The sequence below is a fragment of the Schistocerca americana genome, chromosome X (assembly GCF_021461395.2).
Source record: "Schistocerca americana isolate TAMUIC-IGC-003095 chromosome X, iqSchAmer2.1, whole genome shotgun sequence".
NCBI classification, from domain to species: domain Eukaryota; kingdom Metazoa; phylum Arthropoda; class Insecta; order Orthoptera; family Acrididae; genus Schistocerca; species Schistocerca americana.
This window is the reverse complement of record NC_060130.1, coordinates 919,336,836-919,349,657: the sequence shown is the minus strand read 5'-3', so window position 1 is coordinate 919,349,657 and position 12,822 is coordinate 919,336,836. Positions and strand designations below refer to the sequence as shown.

Sequence of the window (12,822 nt, the reverse complement as noted above, 5' to 3'; positions counted from 1 at the left end):
TGGCAGATTAAAACTGTGTACCGGACAGAGACAAGAACTCGGGACCTTAGCCTTTCGCTGGCAAGTGCTCGCAGGAGAGCTTCTGTGAAGTTTGGAAGGTAGAAGAAGAGGTATTGGCGGAATTAAAGCTGTGAGGACGGGGTGTGAGTCGTGCTTGGGTAGCTCAGTTGGTAGAGCACTTGTCCACGAAAGGCAAAGGTCCCGAGTTCGAGTTTCGGTCTGGCACACAGTTTTAATCTGCCAGGAAGTTTCATACGCTTTATTTATACTCCCCAGAAAAACCCGAAGTTTTGCAGTATGGAGTTGGGTGAAATGTAAAAGTGAAGCTGTTATTAAAAAGATAAAAATTTTAGTGTTTTCTGAGTATTGCTGAAAACACTACTAAGCTCGACAAAGACGTTTGATTGTGCTTCAAGAAAATTATTTGTATAAAAAAGAGGCTATACAAGACACTTAAGCCAAGTGATTTGGAGTCTTCATATCAATACCAGAATCATTACAGAAAATGGAAAGTAGTTATCATCAGAGATAGATGTGAACCAGGGAGTTAAGACAGGGACATAATGCATCTCCAAAGCTATACCAAATCACTAATCCGACCCTCAGTAGTCCAGTCTCTCAGTAATCTGACCCACATCCAGCGTCTAGTTGGTCAAGCAACAATGAATTATCATGTGCAACAATGTTGTCAGTCAGTTACAATATTAAACAATGCTATACATTCCAGGAAGAGGGGAAATTTATGAATAACATGTCACTAACTGGTTGAATGGGGAAAACTGAGAGAGAGACCAACTTTTAACAGATGAAGGAATAATAAAAAGTATGCGGAAAAGTTATGATGAAAGGGATGAAGGAAAGGACATAGTAGGAGAGAGCATGAAGATTTCCCACACTGCTGAAGCTGAAGCTGTATTCATCTTCCTGGAGTACATTATTCAACAACCAGACACATGCAATATTGATGTAATACTTATAACGCAGTTCCATGCCAGCATCACATATCATCACTGTAACAACTAAAAGCTCGGGACATGTTGCATAGTGAGTGATACTACTGTATATGTATACACTCCAGAACGAAGTTTTCAATGAAAATCAACCTATCTTAGGATTTAATAAAGAGTCTTCCTTATGTGCTTAAAATAAATTTTGGACACATTCAATAACCTGGCACTTCCGTTAATCCGACATCCATATGCGCAAGGAATGGCTGGATTAGTGAGAATCTAGTGTATTTAACATCTACATAGATGACTTGATAAGGATGTGGAAAGACAACAATATTCCTTTGGGAATCAAATTGAGACGCCAGCAGTATGTGAACATCTAATTCTATGCTCCTGCTGCTGGTGCTGATGATGATGATGATGATGATGATGTAATTATTCAAAAATGTGATGACAAACCACAAAGTGCAAAACTAAGGTAATGATGGTGTTCCTAAGAAAGGCACAATTAGGATAAAAAAAAGTTGCATCTATGATAACATATTGAAACAAGTGTCCCAGTTTCTGTATCTTGGCTGAGACTTAACCTATCAAGAGGATCATGATATAAAAATAAACCAATTTCCTATCTGAGAAATTGTAGGCCAACTGCAAGGACTTACAAAGAGAAAGTGAATGAAGAGATTAAAAAATGGAATTTTGTAAAGTAATGGCATTTCCCACCTTGTTTTATGATGTAGAATGGTAGATTTTAATACAGAAAGACTATAGGCAACTGGAAACATTAAAAATAAAGCTGCTCAGACCTGTAAAAAATGTTAGAACTTCTACACAAGAGCAGAATTTAGTATGAAATTTGTAATATAGAAAGCAACAAAGAACAAGGATGAATGGAAGGAACATGTTTTGCTTATGTTAGAGACCAGAAAGCCACAACATGTCACACATTTAGGCTTGAGATCAGTGAGCACACCAAAAATAAGGTGGTGAAACCTGATCATGCTTAATTTGGCTTAGAGCACTGCTGAATGAAACAAATGCATAACTGAAACAGCCTAAAAATGAAAAAAGGAAAATATACTGTAAAGCAATGAAAGAGAATATGAGAACTGAAACCATTGCTACATACGGGTGCAGAAGAGAGACTACTGACATGCAAACTAATAATCAGTTGTGAAAATGGCAGACTGAAGTGATATACACAATAGGCAAAAAACCAAAGAGAGAGAGAGAGAGAGAGAGAGAGAGAGAGAGAGAGAGAGAGAGAGAGAGAGAGAGAGGGGGGGGGGGGGGGGGGGTTCAGCATCCTGTAAGCCCGATATAACACTGAAAGCAAGGAAATACGACACGCTAAGGTATAAACATAAGTCAAGCTTGGAAGAAGGAAAAGGAGAACCTGAAACCAGGAAGCAGTGAATGAAAATGAACATTACTAATCAGTTCAAACTAAATGCAAAAGACTGCAAAAAGATAGATGTTACTGACTGGTTTGTAGCTGCTACTGTGGGAAGAATAGCTGTAAATCACTTAAATTGATGTCTGATGCATTGCACATCACAGGTTCAGTACACAGCTTGAAAATGACGCTTCACACAATAAAGGCAGTTGGATTGTTAGCCTCTCACTATCACCGGTGGTTCACAGTCAAGTGAGGTGACAAAAACTAGGGAATTCCATAGAGCAGAACTAAACAACTATTTCCAAAACACACAATAAACAGAAATGAAAAACTATTGATAGCTCTTAGTGCAACTGAGGCGGCATAACAGAATATTTAGATTGTTGGTAGCACCAATTACAGTTAGATTCACACACACACATTATGATGTTCTTAGCTATTGGGAACTCCAGAACTGAACAGGTAATATATTCCTTTGAGGGAACATGTTGCAAGAAAAGGGCATTTCATATTTGCCAGGAGATCTTATGTGAAATACAGAAATCCTGTGCTAATGGCTGTTGAGGAGATAACCTACAATTCATTTCAGATTATCAGCAGCAATTATATCTGCTGGCAAATTTAGAAAACAGTCCTTGGACTGTTTGAGCAAGTGGCAGAGATGGTCAAGTTATTTCAGTTTTAGTAAAAACTTACAAATGGCATGCTGAGTACAATATAAGAAGATTTTTGTCATTAAGACCCTCTGCAGTAAAAATCCAATATATCAAGAGCTCATCAACAGAGCCAAATACTGAAAATAGTCAAATGCAGTATAAATCACAATAACATTGCTTGAAAACTAAACTACAGTATATCCCTAATTATTCGGGGTAACATGGGGGAGAAGATTAATGAATAATTGAAAAACATGAATTACTGAGATATTTTCAAACAAGTTTATTCCATTTCTGTGTACAGGTACCGTAGGCCTCTTTATTTCTTAAAATAATCTATGATGTTGATCTGCTTCTGGGTGGAGTTGACATTTTATCATGCAGCATTTTGAAATTTTCTTGCAGCAATAACATCATTGTATTGAAACCCTTCTGGCCCATTATAATCTAGAGGCATATCAACACATTGCAATAAGATACAATAACTGACAAGCTTGCTGTACTCCTCCCTACTTTCGCATACACTGTCCTCTTCTTTATTTTGCTGTGAAGCAGTAGTCACAATTTCAGCGTCACTCATGTAGTGGAAAGCCGGTTTACACGTGTTTATCTTCAGCCACTTGTTCAAGTTTTTTTTCAACAACAGCTTCAAAACCATTTAATCCCATTGCCAGATTCATTATTTGTGTAGTTGTTATTTCTTCATCACTGAAATCTTGAAAATCACTTTCTTCTATACCCCGAAGAATTTTTCTCCATGATCAAACTGGTGTATGTGGCTTGACTTCTCGTCAGGTATCTACAATTGTCAACTTCTTCCAGAACACCACCAACCAGTATTCTCAGTTGACCAGCCCACTAGTGTCATTTCACCGAAACAATTACGCTGTTTTTTTCATGTCCATCCTCGTGACTGAAGGTCTGAGGGGCTACAGCCATTCACTACTGTAAGAAAATGAAACACATACAGCCATCCTTATGTCATTTATTGTATGGCTACCAGTTTCAGCACTTCACTGCACCATCTTCAGGCCTTAGCTGATGCTGAAGGGGTTAACACCATGTGTATACACAACACATCAGTGGCCAACATAACTGGTTTACGCATACTATCTGTAACTGTGATGCTGTCTCTCCAACCATCAACTGTTGTGTTGGAGAGACATCACAGTTACAGGTAGTCTGGGTAAACCAGTTATGTTGGCCACTGATGCATTGTGTATACAGATGGTGTTAACCCTTTCAGCATCAGCTAAGGACTGAAGATGGTGCACTGAAGTGCCGAAACAGGTAGCCATACAGTAAGTGACATCATATCTTACAATTATGCTATGGTCCACTGGCTGTATAATGGCAGTCACATTAGGAGGTAAGAAGTTATATAGGATTAGACCATTATCAGCTATGACTATCCTCTCATCGGGATGTGAAGGAGCATTATCAAGCAATAGAACAGCCTTCTGTGGCAAACCTTTTTCTTCTAGATATCGCTGAACTTACGACACAAAACGTGTGTGGAACCAGTTTTTGAAAATTTCACAATCCATCCCTGCTCCTTTCTCGTTGCAATAATGCACAAGAAGATCTTTAGCTGTGATACTCTTGAATGCACAGGTTTTTTCCAGTCACTAGTAGTTTCAATTTGTGGTTACCAAAAGGATTAGCAGTGCTCAAAACTGCAATGCATTCTTTAGACGACACAGGAGCACAAACTTTGCTCTTAAAAGAAATGGTTGTGGTTGGCAGACTATCCAGCAACGATCGCTTTCACCTGCATTGTAAATTTTTTCTAGTGTGAAATTCTCTTCTTCCACAAATTTCTTGAACTCTTCCCAGAAGGAATCAGCTGCTGCAATATTTGAACGATGCTGCTCTCCTTGCACAGTAAGTCTGTGAATCTTGTGATGTTGTTTGAATCTTGTTATCCATCCAGATGATGCATTAATTCTCTGATCAACCCTAGAGCTTCATAAAAAAATTTAACTTTTTCAGCACATATTGTGCTATAATGACACTTGCTCATTTTTGGATAAACCATTGCTAAAGAGCAGCATCTAATTGATCAAATGTAGGTATCTTCATGCTTTTCATACAGATGATCTAGAACTATAATCACATTTCCTGATAAAATCTTGTATTTTCTGCTTATTCCATTTAATGTACCAAACAGTTTGCATTCCAGGACTTAGTTTTGCAGCAGTTTCCACCTTCTCTAATCTTTCCACTAATACTAATTTTTGTTTTAATGTCAACACATGCTGCTTTCGTTTTTCAGTAATCTCTTTTACAAATTTCTTTTAACTTACTTTGATGACACTAATGCACCAACTAACATCAGAAAACTGAGTTTATTTTCAATTTACGTGGAACAGGCTGGCCAATAACAATGGAAACAGTACTTTGTTCTCATGCAGTGGGTTGTTTATTACTGTTTGTTACACAAAAATATTGCAAACCCCTCACACACACACACACGCACACACACACACACATGGGCATATAAGCTACACAAATAATTCACAAACTGGACAATCAGAAGTACACTGTATTTAGAAACTTGCAATATACAGAGCATCATAAGTTTCTTTCTTACCCTTGATTTCTTTCACCAAATTTGCTGTGGAATTAGCTACATCCTTCGCAGACTGTACAAAGTGACGTTTGGCTACAGGATTTGTTGTTTTGGATGATGCCAAACGACATGCATTACACAAGGCACTTGTATGCTTTGCTATTACAGTTGCAGCAGAAAGAACCTAAAATGACAAAATGAATGCTTAAGTATGTGCAATGATAGCAACACAAGTATGTACATAACATGCAAAAACTTTGTAACAAAGCCAATTTCATTTCATATAAAAGACATTAATAATAAATTTTGCTACAGTAAAAACTGCTGTGTCTTCTGAACAAGACACTGCCAGGGAAAAAAAACACCAATGGCGCAAAGATGTGAGCTGGTTCCAGTCTCATAGAGATTCGTCACTTGCGCAAGTTCCACCAGTGCTACGGGTGGTGCTGAGGATGACGATATCAACATCGCCTCGGCCAATTGCCGGCCGAACACAATCTGCCAATGATCAGACAACAATGGACAGAAGCCTACTCGGAAGATAGAAGAGCAGCTCTCATGCACTTGGTTATAGATCATTGTCCAGGCCTGACTTAGACGGGAAATGTCGTTTAATGAACTCTTAGAAGTGAAGAGACAGTTGTGGTATACTGCATTTGCTACATATCGTGAAGCTTATCTATGATTGTTTGCAGTTAGCCATTGAGGCCTTTTTTGTGCTATACTACATGCAGTATTGCAGATTTCATTATTCAACTAGTCACAAAGATAAGTAAACCTTGTAACTCATTTGTGTGACTTTGTTACTAATTTGTTAGGGTGTTGTAGAACCTTCGTTCTCCTATCCTGTTACCTGACCCTGAGGCATAGCTGTGGAATAGTGGCAGTGAGAAATTGTCTTACCAGTGTACTGCACCACAGGCCATTTCACGAACTCACCAATTCGGCCTACCGTACCAACAGTGGCAACTTGGCCTCCACAGCAGTAGCAATGAGAGAGAGAGACTCATGCTCTCATATTGATAATAGCTTGTCCAGCAGACAAACTCCAGACTGTATATCAAATTTTTGTAGCTTCTAGTTTTTCATCGAGTGAGGATATGAGACAAGGAGAACAAAAGTGTGTCTACAGACTATGTAGAATAAATTTCTTTTTTTTCCATGAATGACCACAAAACTTTTGGTCTGTAGACTACAGGTTTCAGTCAGCAATGACCATCTTTGGATCTGCAGCAAACATGGGAAATGAAATACAACTAGTTGAAAGATTACATTTTAAAACAATAAAATATGCCATAACGAAATAGCATGAATTCTGGTATAACATACAGAACTTTTAATGGTAAACATCCTAATAACATCCATAAACAGAGCTCTGTTCATGCATGACATCAGTATGCTTGCATTTAATAGTCTTGTATTTTATACTGGAATTCATGGCATGCTCTACATATGAGACATGGCCATTATTTAAGTAATTCTAGATGTAATGTTGTGGCCTAAACTGTTTTAATCTTAACCTGTGAAGATGATTTGTGAGTGAAACAAGTTGATATTTGAGTTTTAAATAAAAAAGTAGCTGATGCTCAAACATGCATTTTATATATTAGTTGTGTTTCGTTTCCTGTTTTACTGCAGATGACCGAATCTGGTGGTCTAAGGACCAAAAGTTTTGTGATCATTGATGGAAATAAAAGGAATGAATGGCTGTTTTAATCCAAAACGTCATGACACAGCCTGTGAAGATATCTATGTGCTCGGGAGTAAAGGACGCAAAGGAAGAGGGGTGGTGGTGGTGGTGGTGGTGGTGGTGGTCCCATTAAGATAAAATAAAAATCCAGAACAGCAGGCAAGAAATGTTTCCAAAATCTGATGGCAGCAGAAAGAATCCAATGCTTCATCTAGGAGAGACACCTGCAAAAGTAAGTGTTATGCGAAGTTTACAGATGCAGAAAGGCATTTTTGCACTTCGTGTAGTAGGCATCAAAATACAGGTCATTGTGGAGCTTATTATCCAATAATAGTTTATTATCTCATAAAAACCACTTGTGTAACTGGAACTGGGAACTGCCTGGGAAATAGAAACCTTCCATCAGCCACCATGTCAAGCAGCAGTTGGCACCGGCAGAAGATACAGCACAAATAGTTGTGACTTTTACCCATTTACCAGTTCAGATCTGTTGTCAAAAAACTTAACCACTCAATGTTTGTAAACACTACTTGATGGCCGGCACCATTTTACATCAATTACATCATCAGTCCTTTTCTTCAATTTATTCATAAAGCATAAATCACAGGAAAATTATAAATATGTTAACGCAAAATTGGGTGAGAGTTAACATTGAGAACATAAGAAATTTGATGGGTGCGATAAAAAATGTTGTAAATGGTGGGAAAATGTTGATTCCACAAACAAACATGAGGGTTATACTGTAACTATGTATTTATTTATTTACTTTTTTTTTCAAATTAGTGTGTTGGTGACAGAAGTTGGTTTATTTTGGAACTCGCTAGTAGATAACTCATCATCTGGACCAATGCAACAAGCAGTTATCTCCTTTTTTTTCATAAAAAGAAACCAATTTTGAAAAGAAAAGCAGAACAAACCAGAAAGTACTGACCTTCTTGAACTAATTTAGCATATCAGATGTGAATTATTTCAAACAAATGTACAGCGAAGCCTTAAACTGTGACAAATTTTCAGACATATTTTATTAACTAACAGCTATATTAATGTATCTAGTTGTAGTACTAAGATGGTGGTATGGTAACTTTGTTACTTGCATTAACACTTTGGCAACCAAGCCCAAGCATAGCTCATAGGTCACAACATTGTGTTCAAAGGACCATGCCCGAGTATATCTAGGGCTGCAATTTCCACAATGCACGAGCCAATATCACTCAAAAACTGGACTGGTTTCATATGACAACAATGTATGGACCTGCCCCTTGACAGGCGCTGTCTTCTGTTGCCAATTTCTAAAATTACTTCAAAAGAAGCAGTAGCAAATGTATGAGCTGCTGTTGCTACTGACTAAGTCATTATGTTCTCACATTTTCATTGAGTTTTGTGGATGCACACATTAGGTTTTGCAGTTTTCTGTAATACTGCTATAATCATGTCGCGTTTGTTGAGTAAGCAAGAAATTTTGGAAGCTCAAGAGGAGGAATTCAATGATTCTGGATCTGAGGAAGAAATATCTGAATCAGAACAGTCTGAAGAAAATTCATATTCAGGTAAGCTACAGTTTATCAGCACTAGTATTGTTGGTACACATACTGTTGCTGTAATTACAATTTAGTTCTATTTTATTTGTCTTAATTTTGTCTTTCGTGTAGTTGAATCTCATGATGAAGCAGTATCGAAAACAGGTTTACAAGATTTGTTTGGAGGAGATGAAAGAATTTGTGGTATCAACTTTCGATACCACACTTGCTAAGGGTTGCAGTTATCGACCGTGGGCCATATTAGTATCGTTGGACCTGCGAGTCATGACCAGTGCCGTTAGTGCCGCTCTGTGGCTTGTATCAAGTTTCCCGAATTCTCATCCACTCTTGATCGAAACGTCAAGTAGTAAAGTAGTATAGCCTTCAGCTGATAGGAAGCAAGCTCTAACAAGGCACTTAGTAACATATGGCCTAAATGAGGCCTCAATAGCTATCTTTTTATAATTATATGTATGCAGCCAAGAAGAATCCTGTACAACCAGTTAAGTACAATATGTATTATTTTTTACCAACGACTTCTAATTATTTTAGTCATTGCAGATCCAAACCATGCAGCCAGCACCTTATCGACGTTACAGACAAAACTGCTGTAATTTATGTGTTTCTATTTAGCATTGGCCACAAGTCAACATTGGCGACAACTCGTTCGTCGTTGTCATAACAGAACTTACTGCCGGAACTAGCAGGAAAGAAACAAGCTGGTATTGACCTGATTGCAATGCTAGAATAATTTAAACTTTTCTGCACAAAAGCCAGATATGTGTGAAACTTCTCAAGTACTCGCCTCTCAGTTTTTTCTTGGTAGGATAACTATCAAAGAACTAAAATAAATATGAAAAATAAATGCTGAAGCTTGATCTTTTCAGTCTGTATTACCCTTTAAGACATATCAAACACAAATGTGATAGTAACATTTTAAATAATGGCATAAAGAGCTGGGGATTTCTGGGCCTGAAACATTTTAAAGTGGCTGGACCTCACAATGTCAACCATGTTTGTGAAGCCAACTACTTGAGGGGGAAATGGGAATAAGTTGCTAAAATCGGTGCAGTAAACCTCATATCAACAACATAAAGTTATGCGATCTGCTGGAGCTGTGGTGTTTTCTCGTCGACAGGATCTATCCTGTCTAGCCTTAAAGAGCAGTAAACATTCTACTATCCCAACTGACCAGTAACCAGAGAACTAATATTGCAAAATACAAAGCTGCTAGACACTGCACAGAGCAATGTGAAAGTATGGACTTACCTGCTGCTGGTTGGTAGCAGGGTTGGTGAGAGAAGCACATGCTGACTGTATAGCTTGTGCTGCTCGAGCAAATTGTGCCTGATCCACAAGACCAGGTCGCCCTGCCACACTTGATGGATCTGAGACTCCTACCAAATATGCAGCTTGTGCTGCTGCTTCTACCAGGCCACAAATTGAGCTTGACACACTCTTTACTGACTCACCAAATTGCTCGTGCTGAGACTCCTTTGCATGATTTGCTATTCCTGTCATTCCATCCCCTTCATGGAAAAAAAGGTTCTCATTTAACATCAACAATATGTACATATATACAACAGAGATTGTATAGTTACACCAGTAAGATTCAGTCTATCTCTTCGAAAATTTTTAATCACGGACGGCCATTGGTAACGAAAAGAACACTAAAAGTTCATTAAGAAAGGTGTTAGCTATAGGTTTCAGGAAATAACCAAAAATGTACTAAAATTGATGTAATGCAGTTTTGGTTTAGGAGACTACTCAAGTCATTTATCTTAAGATTTCAAGAGAGTTTTCTCAACTGATAAATCTAAAAGGCATCCGAGAAGCCACAACAAAATTCAGTTCCACTATCTGCATCATATATCGCACTTATTCAAATCCCGAAAATTGCACGTCTGGATTAACTTCACATTGTCAGATCACTTGAGATAAGGCACTAGATGAGATAGATAAAACCTGATGGCAGAAACTATCCTGATATCCCCATAATGTGACTTAGAAAGAATTTATAAATATACAAAATCAAATGCATAAAACAAGATGACCATATCACGATTTCGTCCTAACTACAGTTTCCACTTTGGGACTTAAGATAAATTAATTAGATCAGATGAGATGTACTTTTCGTTCCAACAGATTCATAGTGAGGGGATCCTCAAGAATGCCCAACACACCATAAAAACAAAAATGCACTATAAATACTTTCAAAGAAAAACAAATTTGCTAAGTGAAATGGTCCTCACAGATGTAAAAAGAAAAATCTTACACTTTTTTTTCATTCAAAACATTATAAATAAATTTTCATGAAAAAAATGCCCCAACATTCAATATGAGGTTGTCATATAATTTTCAGGCTATTGTAGCTATGCATCATCAAACAGAAATATCATTTTACAACACTTATTTACAGTGACTGCATTACTGCACTGAATGTATACAGAAGTCAGGTTGTACTGATAATCACATTATTTGATATTAATAGTAACATTTATACATCAGTTGTTTCTTCTAAGAAAGTCATCAGTGGCGTAGGAGGAGTTGGTACCTGAATAATGGGAATCTTTCTCGATCAAAGTAACCGATTTTAAATCTTTGTGAAGATTGTTCTGGTTTCTAGTATTGATTCCATGAACTGGGCTGTTGATGTGAAAAATAGGTATACTTTTAATGATGGATTTCATTAAGGAACAAATACATTGGGAAGCAGTCATTTCTATCCCTAGTTCCCTTAACAGACCTCTGCAGTTTGTTCTCGAGTTCACACCACACATAATTCTTATTACATATTTTTGGACCCAGAAAACTTTAGCTAGGCTTGTTGAGTTACCCCAAAAAATAATGCCATACAGTCAGTTGGAATGAAAATAAGCATAGTATGAAGGTTTTTTTTAAATCAACTACGTCTGATAGCATTTGAATTCCAAATAGAGATTCGTTTAGGCCAGGGCTTCCCAACCTGTGGTCCGCGGACCCCTTAGGGGTCCGCCGGCTCTTTCTAGGGGGTCCGCGGCCACCTTTCACCAAATCGTGTAAAATAAAGAGTAAAATTATTGAATAAAAATGTGTTCATCAAATTCATCACTTTTTTTTTTTCGTGTGAAAAATGTGTATTTTTACTTCAGGTCGTATCCCCAAGCAACCTTTGCAGTTCCTAAGTGGGAACGTATACACAGTTTAGTGCCAGAGAATGCAGCTCCTGTGATCGACTGTTAGCAACAATACGGGGGTCGTTTGTGCGCCGGCTCTCAGTGCTAGATGCGCTGTAACGTTTTACGCATGCGCGGAGCGAGCTTTGTCGACCAATCACAGCGCTCGCTGGCACGTATGCGGCCGCAGGCATCATTAAATGTTAAACTTGCCTTGTCAGTGCAATGCCTATTTCATAAGTCGATTTTTGACCAGTTTATTACTTCTAACATGGATCGGTGGCTGAAGTCAGGATCATTGAAGAAGGGTGCAGTTTCTCCATCGCCTTCACAACAAGGGAAGTTTCCAGCTGAAATGAATGAGGAGGGAGGACGATCAAAGGAAGACTTTACATACATTTTAACATCTTTCTTCGGATTTCACGAAAAACCACACACACACACACACACACACACACACACACACACACACACACACACGACTGTTACGAAATATGGATGCTCCTTACACAACAGTAGCCAAATAGTGGAAGTGAACAGACCATAAGCGGCAGCTTGTCAACAGCGAACAGTTTGGACGTGACGATTGCTCTTGGAGGAAGACAGCTCCATCGTGTGAAATTTCAATTACCAAGTAACTTTAATCAGGCTATAGTGTGTTGAACAAGGGGAGTAAATCAACTAGTAAGTGTCAGGATAAAGTGGGAATTCAAATTTGATCATTAATTTCAAGTTGTTTTCATTCATCTCTAAACCAAAAACTATTGATACTTCGGGGGGGTGGGGGTGGGGGGGGGGGGGGGGGCTCATTGGGAACATGGCACCAGCATTAAGAAGCTTTCAGTTTTCATGGGTTTCGCTCTGAAATTTGAAGTTACTGTGC

At 38.2% G+C, this 12,822-nt stretch overlaps 1 protein-coding gene across 3 annotated transcripts in view; it reads right to left on the bottom strand.

The window, feature by feature from the left end:
• The window catches only part of LOC124555077 (talin-1), a 280,294-nt gene that overhangs the window by 66,639 nt on the left and 200,833 nt on the right, over nucleotides 1-12,822 (bottom strand). For all 3 annotated transcript variants that reach the window (XM_047128867.1, XM_047128869.1, XM_047128868.1), the window contains exons 28-29: nucleotides 10,054-10,313; nucleotides 5,599-5,761 (exon numbers count right to left, since the gene is read on the bottom strand). In XM_047128867.1, the coding sequence (XP_046984823.1) occupies nucleotides 5,599-5,761; nucleotides 10,054-10,313 (423 nt within the window). The remainder of the gene's footprint in view (nucleotides 1-5,598; nucleotides 5,762-10,053; nucleotides 10,314-12,822) is intronic.